The sequence below is a fragment of the Salmo trutta genome, chromosome 21 (genome assembly GCF_901001165.1).
Source record: "Salmo trutta chromosome 21, fSalTru1.1, whole genome shotgun sequence".
NCBI lineage: Eukaryota > Metazoa > Chordata > Actinopteri > Salmoniformes > Salmonidae > Salmo > Salmo trutta.
Window position 1 is genome coordinate 27,197,735 of NC_042977.1, and position 15,404 is coordinate 27,213,138.

Here is a 15,404-nt window from a genome sequence, read left to right on the forward strand (position 1 = left end):
AAAGGTGCAACGGCCCCCACTCTTTCTAGGTCAGACACCCCCCCCCCCCCCCCCCCCCCCCACACACACACACACGTCACATCGACAGCCCCCCCCTCACACACAAAGACACTGCATGAATACAGTACATACCATATATCCCATAACACAACACAGCCCTCTCTCAATACTGCTGTTGGTTCTCCTATACGCCTTTTTACCAGGGTCAATGTGGCCCTTGTTCATAGACCGTTCACAACCTGGAGTGGCATCCTCACTATCCACTCTGTCTCCACAACCTCCCCCCCCTGAGCCAATCAGATCTCCAGCAGGGAGAGGTACTGGGGTAATTGTCAGGGGACAGAAGCATGGTTGGTTTCTGTGGCCTCGTGTTGGCGCTGTGACGCTGAATAGCAACAGTAGGAGTATTTCTTTGGTTGGTTGGTCAGAAGAATGCTGCTTTATATTCTCACATGCGCTCTGCTCTCAGAGGTGCTGTTGCATAGCTACCACACTAACCTAGCCAACTCATGTTGGTATGCACAATAATATAGATGTTATTGTGATCCAACAACAATGTCCTTGTCAAGTGGATTGACAGTTAATACAATGTCTGTCTACTACTGTACATCTTTAGCGAGGTCTCCCACAAAGTACCCACCAGGATAACTTCTCAATAATGCACAACGGTCATGTGGTCCGTACCTTGACTCTAATCTTTGTAACCCCCTCCTCATTTTCATACTCCTCATGCTCAGTGACCCCCTGGGTGAGGTTGGTGTAGTTAGCCAGCTTGTTGAGGAGGGAGGACACCATGGGGTTGCTCTCAATCTCTTCCTGTCAATAAGGATACAACGAAATTGAATCGGGACGTCATGGCATTGAAGACATCCAAGTACAGAACAAAAAAAAGCAACAAATGTTTTTATGATATGTACTCTACAATATAATCCATGTAAGCACGTCGCTATCACTTTACATTAAAGTGGCATAAAACCTATGTGGTAATGAATTATATGATGATATCAAAAGTCTTGACATGTGGATTACCTCAAAGAGAGCCATGTTCTTGCCATCGTAGTAGTTTTCTTGGTCGTGGTCAGTGTTGTTGATGAAAGGGCTGCTCTCTCTGGGAGTGACATCTCCTGGGAGACAACAGAAAAGGAGAAAGAAAACATCTCTACTATACTTGTCTGTCCAATCACTATTGATTTCATGGTATCTTACTGATTTCATGGTATCTTACTGATTTCATGGTATCTTATTGATTTCATGGTACCAAAATATTGGCAATTTTTTTTAACTACATTTCTTATGAAACAACACAAACACCACTTTCCTCTGCAACTGATAAAGAAAAGCTCGACAGTCCAGACAAAGTCATGTTGATTGTCATTGCCGTAGTAATGTCCTATGGGGTTATGCTGTGACGAGAGAAATCAATGCTATCGTGTGCCGCTGATGAGGCTGCTAATGACACTGTTCAATGAGAATGACACTGTAGATCTCCTGTACAGTATGATGAATAAGGACAAACTACCCTGAACAAAACTTTCTCTTTTTGTGATACTGTAATACAATGTTATTTTCCCATGATTCCTCTCCACCTGGTGTAAAATAAGAGATGAGATGCAGTGATAAGGAACATTTCAATGTTATCATCTCATTATGAAGTGTAGTATTCAGGCCTATAACAGCAGACAGTTCCATAAAAGGAGTTTCGCCAATCTGCTATTAATCATCACAACATATCAACCATTTCCATTACAGAGACTTCCTTGTAAATGAGATGGGACGTTATGTCCCAAGAGGGTTTCAATGAAAAGCGCACAATTTCTCAAGTATTGGATTTCTTTGCAATACATATTTAGTTTGTACACACTGGACACACCACGTAATTCCAACATGGAAATTGGGTCATATTTGATTGAGATGTTGATCAATGAGATTTCAACCTTTATTCATCCACTCAAAAAGACAGCCAGAAGTTTGTTGAATTCTCAAATGTGTTATCATTGCGCTTTCAACCATTTAAAAACACAGCAAAGTTCAAATGGGAATACAATGTCAGATATTTATACAACAACTGAAATGCAGTGTTTCCCAAACCCCAAGGAGTGCACATCTTTGTTTTTACCCTAACACTACACAGCTGATTCAAAGCTTGATGATTAGCTGATTATTTGAATCAGCTGTGTAGTGTTTGGGCAAAAACCAAAACTTCCACCCCTTGGGGCCCTGCGGACTGAGCTTGGGAAACCCTGACTTAATGTGTTATCACTGTGCTTCATCTAATAGCACAACTGTCACGCCTACTCCAGCGCTAGACGGCGCCAGTCTACTAACCACCAGTCCTGACAACTATCATCACGCACACCTGGCAACCATCGTTATGCACACCTGCTCCCCATCGTTATGCACACCTGGATCTCATCACCTTGATTACTCTCCCTTTATTTAACCCTCAGTAGCCTCAGTCATCAGGCTGTGTTGGTTTTGGTCAGTACGCGTCTCCTGTTTTGTTAATCTGCCTTCTCGCATCATTAAACTCACCTTCTGCACTTTCTTCCTGACTCCAATCGTATACGTTACAACAACCAAATGACCTGGATTGCAGTTGAGATTATATAACAATTACATAGTGCAAGTGATCGATGCTGTTCGAGATTCTGCAAAGATTATTATAGCAATTGTGAAGATCTCCACAGACATGCACGGTTTCTATGATTGCATAAGAAGACATTTATAGTTACAGTAGGCAACCTTTCAAATTAGTGGATTCGGCTATTTCAGCCACATCCGTTGCTGCCAGGTGTATAAAATCGAGCACACAACCATGCAATCTCATAGTGAAACATTGGCAGTAGAACGGCCTTAACGAAGAGCTCAGTGACTTTCAACGTGGCGCCGTCATAGGATGCCACCTTTCCAACAAGTCAGTTTGTCAAATTTCGGGGGCCGAAATTTGACAAACTGACAGCACTCTTCGTAAGTGCTGTTATTGTGAAGTGGAAATATCTAGGAGCAACAAAGGCTCAGCCGCAAAGTGGTCGGCCACACAAGCTCACAGAATGGGACCGCCAAGTGCTGAAGAGCGTAAAAATCATCTGTCCTCGGTAGGAACACTCACTACAGTGATCCAAACTGCCTCTGGAAGCAAGGTCAGCGCAATAGCTGATCGTCGGGAGCTTCATGAAATGAGTTTCCATGGCTGAGCAGCCGCACACAAGCCTAAGTTCACCATGCGCAATGACTAGCGTTGGCTGGACTGGTGTAAAGCTCACCGCCATAGGACTCTGGAGCAGAGGAAACGTGTTCTTTAGAGTGATGAATCACGCTTCACCATCTGGCAGTCCGGCGGACGAATTTGGTTTGGCGAATGCCAGGGGAACGCTACCTAGCCCGAATGCATTATTTCAACTGTAAAGTTTTGTGGAGGAGGAATAATGGTCTGGGGCTGATTTTTATGATTCAGGCTAGGGCCCTTAGTTCCAGTGAAGGGACATTTTAATTTTACAGCATACAATGACATTCTAAACGATTATGTCCTTCCAACTTTGTGGTAACAGTTTGGGGAGGCCCTTTCCAATGTTCCATCATCGAGTGGAAAGCCTTCCCAGAAGAGTGGAGGCTGTTATAGCCACAAAGGGGAAACCGATTCCATATTAATGCCCATGATGTTGGAATGAGATGTTGTCCACATACTTTTGGTCATATCATGTATAATGCTTGGATAATTTAATCTGAGCCAATGGCTTAGTCCTATTCTTTAACTTTTATTTGGGGTTTAGTTGGAGACGTGAATCCAACATCATTTTTTAACGTGACGATAAGTTAATAGGCTATTTACTGTATAGCAAAAGTGATGATATACATATAGTAGATATAATGTTGAAGATCTGATATTGTTTCAAAGGTTAAAATTCAACATATTTTACAAGGTTTGTCTATGCTAAAGATTGGTTACAATGATGACATAATCCTGTGATTCGAATCCAATATATTTTTTTCCAGGTAGAGATTCCACATCACAATACGTTGACAAATTACGTTGAAACAATGTTGATTCAAACAGTTTGTTTCCAGTGGGTAGTCTCTTTCCACAGTCGCTGTCTCTAACGACATGAGTTTGGCAAAGCAAAACTAGCACACTAAATATACTGCTCAAAAAAATAAAGGGAACACTTAAACAACACATCCTAGATCTGAATGAAAGAAATAATCTTATTAAATACTTTTTTCTTTACATAGCTGAATGTGCTGACAACAAAATCACACAAAAATAATCAATGGAAATCCAATTTATCAACCCATGGAGGTCTGGATTTGGAGTCACACTCAAAATTAAAGTGGAGAACCACACTACAGGCTGATCCAACTTTGATGTAATGTCCTTAAAACAAGTCAAAACGAGTCTCAGTAGTGTGTGTGGCCTCCACATGCCTGTATGACCTCCCTACAACGCCTGGGCATGCTCCTGATGAGGTGGCGGATGGTCTCCTGAGGGATCTCCTCCCAGACCTGGACTAAAGCATCCGCCAACTCCTGGACAGTCTGTGGTGCAACGTGGCGTTGGTGGATGGAGCGAGACATGATGTCCCAGATGTGCTCAATTGGATTCAGGTCTGGGGAACGGGCGGGCCAGTCCATGGCATCAATGCCTTCCTCTTGCAGGAACTGCTGACACACTCCAGCCACATGAGGTCTAGCATTGTCTTGCATTAGGAGGAACCCAGGGCCAACCGCACCAGCATATGGTCTCACAAGGGGTCTGAGGATCTCATCTCGATACCTAATGGCAGTCAGGCTACCTCTGGCGAGCACATGGAGGGCTGTGCGGCCCCCCAAAGAAATGCCACCCCACACCATGACTGACCCACTGCCAAACCGGTCATGCTGGAGGATGTTGCAGGCAGCAGAACGTTCTCCACGGCGTCTCCAGACTCTGTCACGTCTGTCACGTGCTCAGTGTGAACCTGCTTTCATCTGTGACGAGCACAGGGCGCCAGTGGCGAATTTGCCAATCTTGGTGTTCTCTGGCAAATGCCAAACGTCCTGCACGGTGTTGGGCTGTAAGCACAACCCCCACCTGTGGACGTCGGGCCCTCATACCACCCTCATGGAGTCTGTTTCTGACCGTTTGAGCAGACACATGCACATTTGTGGCCTGCTGGAGGTCATTTTGCAGGGCTCTGGCAGTGCTTCTCCTGCTCCTCCTTGCACAAAGGCGGAGGTAGCGGTCCTGCTGCTGGGTTGTTGCCCTCCTACGGCCTCCTCCACGTCTCCTGATGTACTGGCCTGTCTCCTGGTAGCGCCTCCATGCTCTGGACATTACGCTGACAGACACAGCAAACCTTCTTGCCACAGCTCGCATTGATGTGCCATCCTGGATGAGCTGCACTACCTGAGCCACTTGTGTGGGTTGTAGACTCCGTCTCATGCTACCACTAGAGTGAAAGCACCGCCAGCATTCAAAAATGACCAAAACATCAGCCAGGAAGCATAGGAACTGAGAAGTGGTCTGTGGTCCACCTGCAGAATCACTCCTTTATTGGGGGTGTCTTGCTAATTGCCTATAATTTCCACCTGTTGTCTATTCCATTTGCACAACAGCATGTGAAATTTATTGTCAATCAGTGTTGCTTCCTAAGTGGACAGTTTGATTTCACAGAAGTGTGATTGACTTGGAGTTACATTGTGTTGTTTAAAAGTGTTCCCTTTATTTTTTTGAGCAGTGTACAATTGACAGACAGCCAGGACATTTTACAGTAGGCTGAGGAAAGTCTTCCGATGAGAAGACGAGGGCAGTGGTAGAACCATCCATCGCCATCTGCTCTGTTCATTCCACACACAGGGAAGGCAGAGGTACCAGTTATATCAGGCTACATCGATAAATTAGACAGAGGGGAGTTGACACAGTGTCAATCTAGGGAGGTGGACAGGTTCAGGTTTATGCATTCATTCTGGGAGATAATCCTATTGATTTACAGTATGTTTGTTATGTTGACTGAGATGAACAGCTCTGAACATACAGTAGAAGTGCTTGCCAAATTGTATGATAATAAGACATTTTGCCGTTGCCTTAAGTGAATAACTTCAAGGTAAGAATTTCAGACACTAGGAATATCTTAATTTAACTCCAATGTAGACAAAATCTGTCTCTCTCAAATATTAACCATTTGGCTGATTTAACAGACATTTTCACTATTTAAAGCCACCCAAATGTTGAAAAATCTGTCCACAACAACAACACAATCTCATCAGGTAGTGGGAAGTGAAGTGTTGCGGCCTCTATGATAATAAATGACAATGAGAGCTGTTTATAACTCGTTAAGCCTCCACAGTGACAGATTCATAAGCTGCCTAGCCTAGCACACCTGAGCCTGAAGGTAAGACGCACAGACACAGAGAGAGATATCAAATCCCTATATTTAACCCTCGGTGCCCCCCAGCACTAATGTAAACACAGATATATGTACCACAGACTAACAACTACAGTACAATACACAAGGACAGACCGAACAAACACATACATGATGGTGGCTTAACCAAAGCTTCCACAACAAGACAAACAGCTGTGGTCATGAGCAAAATTCTTACTACAGACCAGATTATGAATATGCAAATATGCCTAGCCTGATTATTTCATAGGGTTTATCACACAGATGAGCTCACCTGATCGTCGTGAACCCTCCCCACGCTCCATACCAGGGGGGAGGTGCAGCTGGGGTCCACAACACTCTTCCAGTATGCTACTGTAAACCTCAGTAGTTACAGACCTCAATCTGCTCTGCCTAGCCCCCCTTCAACTGAGTTGACTTGAATCTGTGTAACACAGTTCTCTATGAATGTCTGTCTGTTCTGTGCTAGGTAGCTTTCTGTAGCAGATTTGGTTAAGGTGTCTTTGGTGCCCTGGGAATCAGATGCTCCAGAGTTGTGGACATCCTTTCTCTGTCCTGTCTGGAGGCAGTGGAGCAGCATCAGCCCTTGCGCTCTTGACCCCTCATCCACTCACTGGAGGGAGGGGTAGAGGAGGGAGAGGGGAAGGGAGGGGGAGGGTGCAGCTTTAGCTACTTTAATTCTGTGCCCTGAAACACAGCTCAATGAGCTTACAGAGCATGACCCTACACACACACACACACATACACACACACACACAATTGAGAGAATCCTGTCGTGTTGTATCACAGCTTGGTACGGCAACTGCACCACCCTCAACCGCAGGGCTCTCCAGAGGGTGGTGTGGTCTGCCCAATGCATCACCGGGGGCAAACTACCTGCCCTCCAGGACACCTACAGCACCCAATGTCACAGGAAGGCCAAAAAGATAATCAAGGACAACAACCACCCGAGCCACTGCCTTTTCACCCCGCTATCATCCACAAGACGAGGTCAGGACAGGTGCATCAAAACTGGAACCAAGAGACAGAAAAACAGCTTCTATCTCAAGGTCATCAGACTGTTAAATTCGGTTAAATAGCCATCACTAGCACATTAGAGGCTGATGCCCTATATACATAGACTTGGAATCACTGGGCACTTTAATAATGGAACACTAGTCACTTTAATAATGTTTACATATTTTGCATTACTCATCTCATATGTATATACTGTATTCTGTCCTATTCTACTGCATGTTAGTCTATGCCGCTCTGACATTGCTCGCCCAATATTTATATATTCTAAAATTCCATTCCTTTACTTTAGATGTGTGTATTGTTGTGAAATTGTTAGATATTACTTGTTAGATATTACTGCACTGTTAGAGCTAGAGACACAAGAATTTCGCTACATCCGCAATAACATCTGCTAAACACGTGATTGTGACAAATACAATTTGATTTGACACATTTATTCCACTCAGCTATTAGCTTAGCATAAAGTGTGTACACAGTACACAGTACACAGGCCGCAAAAATCCTCAAACGTAATCCTCGAGTCTTCTGTACTTTTTACATTTAACAGCTCAAATGGAAATCATTATGGAGTAGCTGAGACAGAGGACGTGAAGAAATAATCCATCCATGTATACCCAATCCTCTGGAAAGTGAAAAGTGCAAGCCACACCAAAGTCAATAGACTGCTGAGTTGTTGTCTGGCATATAAATAACATGGACCTGAAGGGCCTCTGACAGTGACATTGAAAGGTCTGCCGTGGTGATGACTAGCACATCTGATGCCATATTTCAAATGACACAGCACACTATTAGATGAGGTACTACTTATGTTTCAATGAAAAGCTCTATCCCACATGCCACGCTATGAAAAGCCTTGCCAAAAGAGGTCCCCGTTTCACAAGAGCTCTGATTCAAGCGTTCAGAATTAAAGCTTATTGACACTCTTTGCAGCTACAGTAACTTGACCAGACACACTTTCATTAGCAACAGAACTTGGACTAAAGGGCAATTCCACAGTAACGGAATTACGCTGAGACTCAGATATTTCACTTTAAAATGTATGCCACAACAAAAGCAATGATTGTAAAGTTAAACCAACCATACAACTATATGCATAAGGACTACTTTTAACCATTTCCACACACACACAAAAAAAAACATGTACTGAAAGAACAGTGCAGATGCTAAATTTGGTAACAGAATTACGGGTAAAGTAAAAAAATGAACAGTGCGTGAAAAAGTCACAGAGAGAACATGTGACGATGTGGACTGCAGCTAGCGGGCACCTTCATTTGGGCTTCTAGTTCTCAAACACGTCATTCTCCTCTAGGCTTATATCCACCAGTAAGATTGTTAAATAAAGGTCATAAATACATATTGAAACCACTCATATTAGTCTACAATGTCCTTTCTGACTCCGTTTCATTCACGCATATTAATCAATGGACCTTACATTGGAATACATATTATGCCCACCTGTGTGGTCTTGTTGTGACATTGACTGCCATTGCCTTTTATTCTGAAGAAGGGTTCATACTTGAAACGTTTGGGCGGCAATAAAAATATGTCAATTTAAGTTTATTTACTGGAGTGCTGTCCTATTTCGGTCACACCCTGATCTGTTTCACCTGTCTTTGTGCTTGTCTCCACCCCCTCCAGGTGTCGCCCATCTTCCCCAGCGTATTTATACATGAGTTCTCTGCCATTAGCCGGATCGACAGGGTCCCGCGCCTTAGCAGAGGTGACTGGTCTGCTCCTGATCCCCGGAATCATCATCATCTTGGTCGGCGTCCTGCAGCTGAAGCCGCGCGCCGGGGTACTGTCACGTGTGCTCCCTCTAGGTCACCAGGCTGCTCGTTTATGGCGCACACCTGTCACCATTGTTACGCGCATTTGCGCATAATGACACTCACCTGGACTCCATCACCTCCTTGATTACCTGCCCTATATATGTCACTCCCTTTGGTTTCTTCCCCAGTTGTCATTGTTTATGTTCCTGTTTCATGTTGGTGCATTGTTTGTGTTTCTTGTTCTGTTCATTTATTTATTAAAAGTATTCACCCCCTGAACTTGCTTCCAGACTCTCAGCCTACATCGTTACACTGTGTCTGCATCTGGGTCTCGCCCTGTGTCGTTATAATTTATGTTTTTTGGAATACACATTAAGGCCTCATGACCAAAGTCTTTGACAAAGTCCAATTGATAAATGGAAAAAAGGGATGACTGTCTCTTGACACGGAGTCTGTTTTTCCTGAATGAAAGAACAATGTGGGAAACATACTGTACGTTTAATAGAGAGCTTTCAAGCATCACAAACAAACATCCTTTTCCTGAAAGGACGACTATTTCCACATAAAAAGGGCTCCCAACAGTCCACTTGCGTCATAACTTTTTGACATCCTGTACGCCACTAAATATCTGGGATAGGAACCTGGAGGGGAAGGGGATTACAAGGGGATTGTTGGAAATGGAACACTAGGGCCTAGGAAACAGAACAGTAGGCAGGCAACAAACGTTGTCTCAATTTACTCTCATTCTCCCTGGTTCCTCCCTCAGAGTAACCTAGATAGTTATTATTCATTTATGTTGTTATCTGCTCCGATCACATGAGATACAGCTATAAGGTACAGCTGAGTAGACCATGTCTACAGTAAAGACAGATATTCTCTTATCTGACAACAGTATCATGTAGCACCATGCAGAACACCATAAGACTATATGATAACAACTACCGGTGTGTTCAATTACTGTAAACAAGATATGCAACATAATGTAGGTTCACTGACAACAAAATACTGTATATCTTCAACCCAGAACGACAGAGGACAAAACAGAGTGAGAGCGCCATTGTTATGAATGGTGATGCAAATGACAGTGGCTACAAGTAGCAGGTCAAAGTTGAATGCCATCACACGTGCATACAGACGACATGGCAGAGGACTTTGTTTGTAGAGCTCTGTATTGGGCTCTTATTGTGACAGGCAGTAACACAACAGTTGAATGCCCCAAGGGTATAGGCTAATTATTGAGTGTTAAGCTCAATTCACACACTACAAAGACGGAGGGCACGGAGCGTAGCACAGCATTGCAATGTCGTTTTTCATCACAAAAGGGGCGGCTCCTTGTAATACGCTCCTTTGAGGTCGCTTCGGGCGGCGAATTTGATTTTGGACACTGACATTTTTTGTATTTTGTGTTCGATCATAACATTCGGTTTCGAAAGTGAACGCAGTGGTGCGTTTGGTTGGTGGAAGTGCAAAGCTGTACTGAGAATGAGGTAGCCATGGCAGGTAGCTCAGATGGGAGTAAGTCTGAGATAGATTCATCACTGATCCTACTACCTTCATCTATCTACACAACTGTACAAGGAAAAAAGTATTAAGGTTATAGTTTATTGAGATGCATGAATACACCACACCAAAACCTATTCCAGCTCAGGAGACTGAAAATATTTGCCATGGGTCCTCAGATCCTCAAAAGGTTCTACAGCTGCACCATCGAGAGCATCCTGATGGGTTGCATCACAGCCTGGTATGGCAACTGCTCGGCCTCCGACCGCAAGGCACTACAGAGGGTACTGCGTACGGCCCTGTACATCACTGGGGCCAAGCTTCCTGCCATCCAGGACCTCTATACCAGGCGGTGTCAGAGGAAGGTCCTAAAAATTGGTCAAGACTCCAGCCACCCTAGTAATAGACTGTTCTCTCTGCTACCGCACAACAAGCGGTACCGGAGCGCCAAGTCTAGCTCCAAGAAGCTTATAAACAGCTTCTATCCCCAAGCCATAGGACTCCTGAACATCTAATCAAATGGCTATCCAGACTATTTGCATTGCCCCACCCTCATTTTTCAACCACTCCACACATTTCTTATTAACACACTATAGTTCTGGCAAGTCGGTTAGGACATCTACTTTGTGCATGACACAAGTAATTTTTCCAACAATTGTTTACAGACAGATTATTTCACTTATAATTCACAGTATCACAATTCCAGTGGGTCAGAAGTTTACATACACTAAGTTGACTGTGCCTTTAAACAGCTTGGAAAAAGTCCAGAAAATGATGTCATGGCTTTAGAAGCTTCTGATAGGCTAATTGACATCATTTGAGTCAATTGGAGGTGTACCTGTGGATGTATTTCAAGGCCTACCTTCAAAATTGTAGACCTCCACAAGTCTGGTTCATCCTTGGGAGCAATTTCCAAACACCTGAAAGTACCACGTTCATCTGTACAAACAATAGCACGCGAGTAATAACACCATGGGACCACGCAGCCGTCATACCGCTCAGGAAGGAGACGCGTTCTGTCTCCTAGAGATGAACGTACTTACAGTGGGGGGAAAAAAGTATTTGATCCCCTGCTGATTTTGTACGTTTGCCCACTGATAAAGAAAGGATCAGTCTATCATTTTAATGGTAGGTTTATTTGAACAGTGAGAGACAGAATAACAACAAAAATATCCAGAAAAACGCATGTCAAAAATGTTATAAATTGATTTGCATTTTAATGAGGGAAATAAGTATTTGACCCCCTCTCAATCAGAAAGATTTCTGGCTCCCAGGTGTCTTTTATACAGGTAACGAGCTGAGATTAGGAGTACACTCTTAAAGGGAGTGCTCCTAACCTCAGCTTGTTACCTGTAAAAAAGACACCTGTCCACAGAAGCATTCAATCAGATTCCAAACTCTCCACCATGGCCAAGACCAAAGAGCTCTCCAAGGATGTCAGGGACAAGATTGTAGACCTACACAAGGCTGGAATGGGTTACAAGACCATCGCCAAGCAGCTTGGTGAGAAGGTGACAACATTTGGTGCGATTATTCGCAAATTAAAGAAACACAAAAGAACTGTCAATATCCCTCGGCCTGGGGCTCCATGCAAGATCTCACCTCGTGGGGTTGCAATGATCATGAGAAAGGTGAGGAATCAGCCCAGAACTACACGGGAGGATCTTGTCAATGATCTCAAGGCAGCTGGGACCATAGACACCAAGAAAACAATTGGTAACACTACGCCGTGAAGGACTGAAATCCTGCAGCGCCCACAAGGTCCCCCTGCTCAAGAATACATATACATGCCCGTCTGAAGTTTGACAATGAACATCTGAATGATTCAGAGGGCAACTGGTGAAAGTGTTGTGGTCAGATGAGACCAAAATGGAGTGCTTTGGCATCAACTCAACTCGCCGTGTTTGGAGGAGGAGGAATGCTGCATATGACCCCAAGAACACCATCTCCACCGTCAAACATGGAGGTGGAAATATTATGCTTTGGGGTGTTTTCTGCTTTGGGTATTCCAGCATGACAATGACCCAAAACACATGGCCAAGGCAACAAAGTAGTGGCTCAAGAAGAAGCACATTAAAGTCCTGGAGTGGCCTAGTCAGTCTCCAGACCTTAATCCCATAGAAAATCTGTGGAGGGAGCTGAAGGTTCGAGTTGCCAAACGTCAGCCTCGAAACCTTAATGACTTGGAGAAGATCTGCAAAGAGGAGTGGGACAAAATCCATCCTGAGATGTGTGCAAACCTGGTGGCAAACTACAAGAAACGTCTGACCTCTGTGATTGCCAACAAGGGTTTTGCCACCAAGTACTAAGTCATGTTTTGCAGAGGGGTCAAATACTTATTTCCCTCATTAAAATACAAATCATTTTATAACATTTTTTACATGCGTTTCTCTGGATTTGTTTGTTGTTATTCTGTCTCTCACGGTTCAAATAAACCTACCATTAAAATTATAGACTGATCATTTCTTTGTAAGTGGGCAAACGTACAAAATCAGCAGGGGATCAAATACTTTTTTCCCCCACTGTAGGTGAAAAAAGTGCAAATCAATCCCAAAACAACAGCAAATGACCCTGTGAAGATGCTGGAGGAAACAGGTACAAAAATATCTGTATCCACAGTAAAACAAGTCCAATATCGACATAACCTGAAAGGCCGCTCAGCAAGGAAGAAGCCACTGCTCCTAAACCGTCATAAAAAAGCCAGACTACGGTTTGCAACTGCACGTGGGGACAAAGACCGTACTTTTTGGAGAAATGTCCTCTGGTCTGATGAAACAAAAATAGAACAGTTTGGCCATAATGACCATTGTTATGTTTGGAGGAAAAAGGATTATGCTTGCAAGCCGAAGAACACCATCCCAACCGTGAAGCACGGGGGTAGCATCATCATGTTGTGGGGGTGCTTTGCTGCAGGAGGGAATGGTACACTTCTCAAAATAGATGGCATCATGAGTTAGGAAAATTATGTGGATATATTGAAGCAACATTTCAAGACATCAGTCAGGAAGTTAAAGCTCGGTCGCAAATGGGTCTTCCAAATGGACAATGACCCCAAGCATACTTCCAAAGTTGTGGAAAAATGGCTTAAGGACAACAAAGTCAAGGTATTGGAGTGGCCATCACAAAGCCCTGACATCAATCATATAGAACATTTGTGGGCAGAACTGAAAAAGCATCTGAGAGCAAGGAGGCCTACAAACCTGACTCAGTTACACCAGCTCTGTCAGGAGGAATGGGCCAAAATTCACCCAGTTTATCGTGGGAAGCTTGTGGAAGGCTAACCGAAACATTTGACCCAAGTTAAACAATTTAAAGGCAATGCTACCAAATACTAATTGAGTGTATGTAAACTTCTGACCCACTGCGAATATGATGAAAGAAATAAAAGCTGAAATAAATCACTATTATTATTCTGACATTTCACATTCTTAAAATAAAGTGGTGATCGTAACTGACCTAAGACAGGGAATATTTCCTAGGATTAAATGTCAGAAATTGTGAAAAACGGAGTTTACGTGTATTTGGTTAAGGTGTATGTGAACTTCCGACTTCAACTGTAGATGAGGTTCATGTCTTGGGGGTCTGTCCTTACTGTCTACAGTAGGACAGCCATTCTCACCCATGTACCATAACAGGAAGGTCTCCATTAAAAGGTCACTTCACACGACTATGTACAACCTTGTATTATGTTAATTAGGTAAATGGCTCCAGGGTCTAGCCTTATTGTCTACAGCTGATCAGCCATTCATTGAAAGGTCACTACACAAAACAGAAGGTTACGTAAATTTCACAAGGGTCTAGCCTCCAAAAAAGATATTACAAACTAAAACACAAGGATAAACTGTCATTATGGTAGACTATGTGATTTGTAAAGTGTGAATAAGTAAAACAGCCAAATCCAACTGCAAAACAAAGTGTGGAGCTCACAACATGACATATAAAACAGTAATCAACCAGAGGAAGAGAACATATTTTGCAAACCACACTCCAACATTTACTGTAGGGTGCCACGCGTGATCGCAGCATCCTGGAAAGACACTTGACCAGCTGGTGTGAGGAAGTAGTTCTCTAGGTTGTTGCGCACGTCTATAGCAACACTGGTTGCCCTGTCTGCCGACATGTTTCTTGAGTCCAGGTAGCTGGTGTCCCCTTCTACCACCCGTCTCCACTCTCCTGGACGCAGGTCCCCAGTCGTTGTGGAGTGGTCAACAAACGTGGGGTGGACGTACCATGTTGTCAGTGTCAGTAGTGTCTGTGGTGCAAAGGTAGTTGTGGAGGGCCATGCAGGCCTTCACAATGGTCTCAGCTTTCTCTGAGGCAACCTCAAGAGCTCGTCCCAGGACCCTCCATATTCCAGCAAGGATCCCAAAACATTTCTCTGAAGTTCTTCTGGTTCTTGAGTGGCGGCAGTTGTCGATATTCTTGCCGTCATCGAGGCCTGAAGAACCTTTGAATAAAAGAAGCGTACTCCATTAGTATTGAACAGGAACATGAAAGCTATCAAATGTGTACTGTAACAACTGTGTAGCCTATGCTTTGGACATACTGTAGGCCCCCATCATCTTACTCTTTTCACATCATATGTATAGTCACATGTATTTAGCGTATCTTACCTGGATATGGTCGCATCAGGTTTGCCCTCAGAGGGAATGCCTCCTCTCCAAAGACATATGGGCTCTGTGTTTGGGTCCCCAGCAAGCACTCTGGTCTTGGTAGCGGCAGCTGGAATGCAATGAGT

At 43.8% G+C, this 15,404-nt stretch overlaps 1 protein-coding gene across 4 annotated transcripts in view; it reads right to left on the minus strand.

Annotated features, from left to right (window-relative positions):
* LOC115157088 (solute carrier family 12 member 7-like) overlaps positions 1–15,404 on the minus strand; it is a 39,815-nt gene that overhangs the window by 17,793 nt on the left and 6,618 nt on the right. For 2 of the 4 annotated variants that reach the window (XM_029705006.1, XM_029705003.1), the window contains exons 2-3: positions 1,030–1,124; positions 685–816 (exon numbers count right to left, since the gene is read on the minus strand). In XM_029705006.1, coding sequence (XP_029560866.1) covers positions 685–816; positions 1,030–1,124 — 227 coding nt within the window. Of the gene's footprint in view, positions 1–132; positions 153–684; positions 817–1,029; positions 1,125–15,404 lie in introns of those variants that run through there. The other 2 variants (XM_029705004.1, XM_029705007.1) reach the window with 2 other exon arrangements.